Source organism: Pygoscelis adeliae, unplaced genomic scaffold, assembly GCF_000699105.1.
Source record: "Pygoscelis adeliae isolate BGI_AS28 unplaced genomic scaffold, ASM69910v1 Scaffold424, whole genome shotgun sequence".
Lineage (NCBI taxonomy): Eukaryota > Metazoa > Chordata > Aves > Sphenisciformes > Spheniscidae > Pygoscelis > Pygoscelis adeliae.
The window spans coordinates 320,397-323,356 of NW_008824651.1; the positions used below are offsets into that span (position 1 = coordinate 320,397).

General features: G+C 44.3%; 1 protein-coding gene across 1 annotated transcript in view; it reads left to right on the plus strand.

The window, feature by feature from the left end:
* CARS2 (cysteinyl-tRNA synthetase 2, mitochondrial (putative)) overlaps positions 1 to 2,960 on the plus strand; it is a 39,282-nt gene that overhangs the window by 26,268 nt on the left and 10,054 nt on the right. The window contains exon 11 of the mRNA XM_009322528.1: positions 1,978 to 2,116. Coding sequence (XP_009320803.1) covers positions 1,978 to 2,116 — 139 coding nt within the window. The remainder of the gene's footprint in view (positions 1 to 1,977; positions 2,117 to 2,960) is intronic.

Here is a 2,960-nt window from a genome sequence, read left to right on the forward strand (position 1 = left end):
CTTGCCTGTGTTGCGCTGTGGGTTTGCAGTGCCTGCGGGCAGTGGTTTAGGAGAGTGCCGTGAATCGGGGAAGAAGAATGGCTTTAATCAGAGTGGGCTTCATCAAGGTAAACTTTCATCAAGTATTCCTCGTGGAGTTCCTGTAACCAGGGTAATCAGTTGAGTAATCTTAGTGGATATAAACGATCTCTTTCAATATCTCACTGTTTTCTAAAAGTCTGTACATCAGTCTTTTTAAAAGCTGAGTAAAGCTTAATTTTAAAACCAGTGTTAATGAGGCAGTAATGCAGATTTTTAATTACACACAAGTGGAAAATCTGACAAATACAGGTCCAGACTTATGCCTTAGTTATACTGGGGTAAATCCTACGGAAAGTCTGTTTAAACAGTTAGGCTTCTTTGGGATTTAGGCTGATGGAACCGAGATCAGGTCTCGCATCTGGCTGCTTCTGCTCTCTTAGATCTGTCCCCTTGCTCAGACTGTCTGCTCTAAAGAGTCTGTGCCTGGGCAGCGTTGGGTAATTGCACAAAGCAGTCGGCTGTAATGTGTGCAAGACCAGAGATGAGATTGCTGTGGAAACTACAGGTGATGCTCAGTGCTGATGAGATGAGGAATACGCTGCAAGCTGTAGTTTGGATGTACCTCGGTGCAGAGGTCAGGCATAAAATGGTGAAGCAGTATTGCACTGGCTATGAATGGCTCTTCGATACAAGTAATCAACTCCGGTGTGATATTGTGGGAAGGAATGCATTTAAACTTAGGCCTGTCCTTGGCGGACACAACTTCCACCAAAGTCGGGTGAGCTGTCTTGTGTGGGGTCTGAGTGCTCTTCTACAGAAAATTGCGTGTTACTGTTCGAGTAGAAAAATTGCCTCTTGCTGATGGCAGCTTGCAGTAAAAGTGCCAGAGGGCTGGTCCAGCACCTGCGCTTCCGAGAGCGTAGGCAAGGTGAGAGGAGCCTGCTTAACCCTAAGCCAGCAGAAGCGAACGCTGGTAGTTCGTGAAGTGCAATTGCCTGCCGAAGCTAGAGTCCCGCTGAATGCAGTGAGGCTGTCTGTGTGCCTGGATGCCATGTTAGTGGGGGGGGCTAATGTCATCTTTCCAAGCTGGTGGAAGAGAAGCACTGTAAGGTTAGGGTACAGCAGATCTCATCATAAACTAGAGCTCCGCTTAGGATGTGATGAATCATTTACCTTAAGGTTTTATCTTTCTTTCCAGTGACTATAAAGAGGCTTAGAGGTAGGTAAGTGTGTAAGTTGAATGTGATGAATCCCATCCCAGACACGCCCTTACGAGTTTAAGCAATTTGTATTTTCTCCAATAGTCACCTTTGAAAATTGATATGGCCAGTTTAGCTTTGATATTGTGAGGGAATTGCATATCTAGTGCAAAATCCAGACTGCAAAATTTTAGGTCCATCTAGATTTTAGATGCTGGTGAAGCAGCCCTTTAACTATAAGTGTCTGTATTCCTCACACAGTCAGTGATGAGGATTAGGTCTCTTTGGAAGTCTACAAAGACAGATCGTGTCTACCTAAATTAGAATAGGAACAAAGTTAGGGGTGAGATCAAAGGTATGTCTTGCCAAATTAAATCTGGGGGGACGTTTAGAAATATATCCAATCCAAATGCTTTGGAATAATGACTTCACAGAGAGATTCAATAATGAAAAAAAAAATTAAAATCAAGTAGCTATTTCTTCAGTCAGCTTCCAGACACTTTTTGAATCAGTCTGATACCTTTCCAGTAGGTTATACTTTTTCATATGTAATGATTATCTTTTATATTGATTTAATTCACCTAGTGCTCATGAAGGATGGAGTTTTTAATTAAATATGCAATTAATTGTAAGAAAAATTTGCTGTGACAAATAATAACAAAGCTTTCCTGGAATGACTTTGTCTCAGAATATTGTTCCTTTGTATGACAGACAGCATCCTCTGTATCATAATGCCCAAATAATTTTTTTTTCTTAGCAATAGAATTTAGTGATGAGAGCATGGATGATGCAAAGCACCTTCTTCAGGCAATCTCCTCATTTGTTAGAGATGCAAATGCTTATATGAAAGGACAGCTGGTATGTGACCCTGTTAGAGAAGACATACTGTGGGAAAGGTAAGTGTACCTCCTGTATCTTAACGATTGTGATTATGCGAGCAATAATTTGCTGACAGGCTCAGAGGACTAAACACTGTAGTGTGCTGAGTTCTGTTTAAGAAGCAGGACAAGAAGGAGGACTGAGAAGCGGTCTTCCCTGCCTGCCCTCACCAAGGGCAGCTTTTGTTTGTTCTTCTTTTTCTAGCCCGATGCTTTTCCTCATAGTCTGCTACACTTAGTTCATTGTATTTTTAAAATCCGTGTTATTTATCCAGTGTGCCTGTCCCAACGCTTGCATCTTTGCCCCTCTTGAGTGATACAGAAGGCAAAGCTATGACTGAAGTTGTGAGGCTACCCAGTTCGTAAGTAGAGCTGAAGAAGAAAGAGGACGACTGGAAAGTAATACACCTTGGGCACATGAGCTTGTAATCAAGCTGGCTGGCGCTGTGGCATGCAGCAGAGGAGAGAAGGGGTTACTGAGAAACTGGCCAGGGGCAGAGGTGTCAGAGGCAAAGAAGAAATTACGGCTGTTGTGACACTGACGAGGAGAATCTTCTTTGGAGTCCCTCGGGAAAACCAGATCATCTTCCAGGAGAGAGCTGTGCTGTCTGTTGGGTGCAAAGCTGAGAAGACAAGCGCAGTGCTCTGGAGTCGGGGTAGGAGGGGCATTAAGCACCCTGAAGCGACGTACGTGCAGGCAGCTCTGGGATGTAAGATCAGAGGGGAAATGGCCTGTGCTGTAGAAGTGAGAGGCGTCTTCCTTGCGGTGCGGGCACCTCACTGTCTGGGAGCTTGTGGCTGCACCGACTAAGGCTTGCAAGGGGCACTGGAACGTGTTACAGGGAAGGGGAGCTGAACTGAC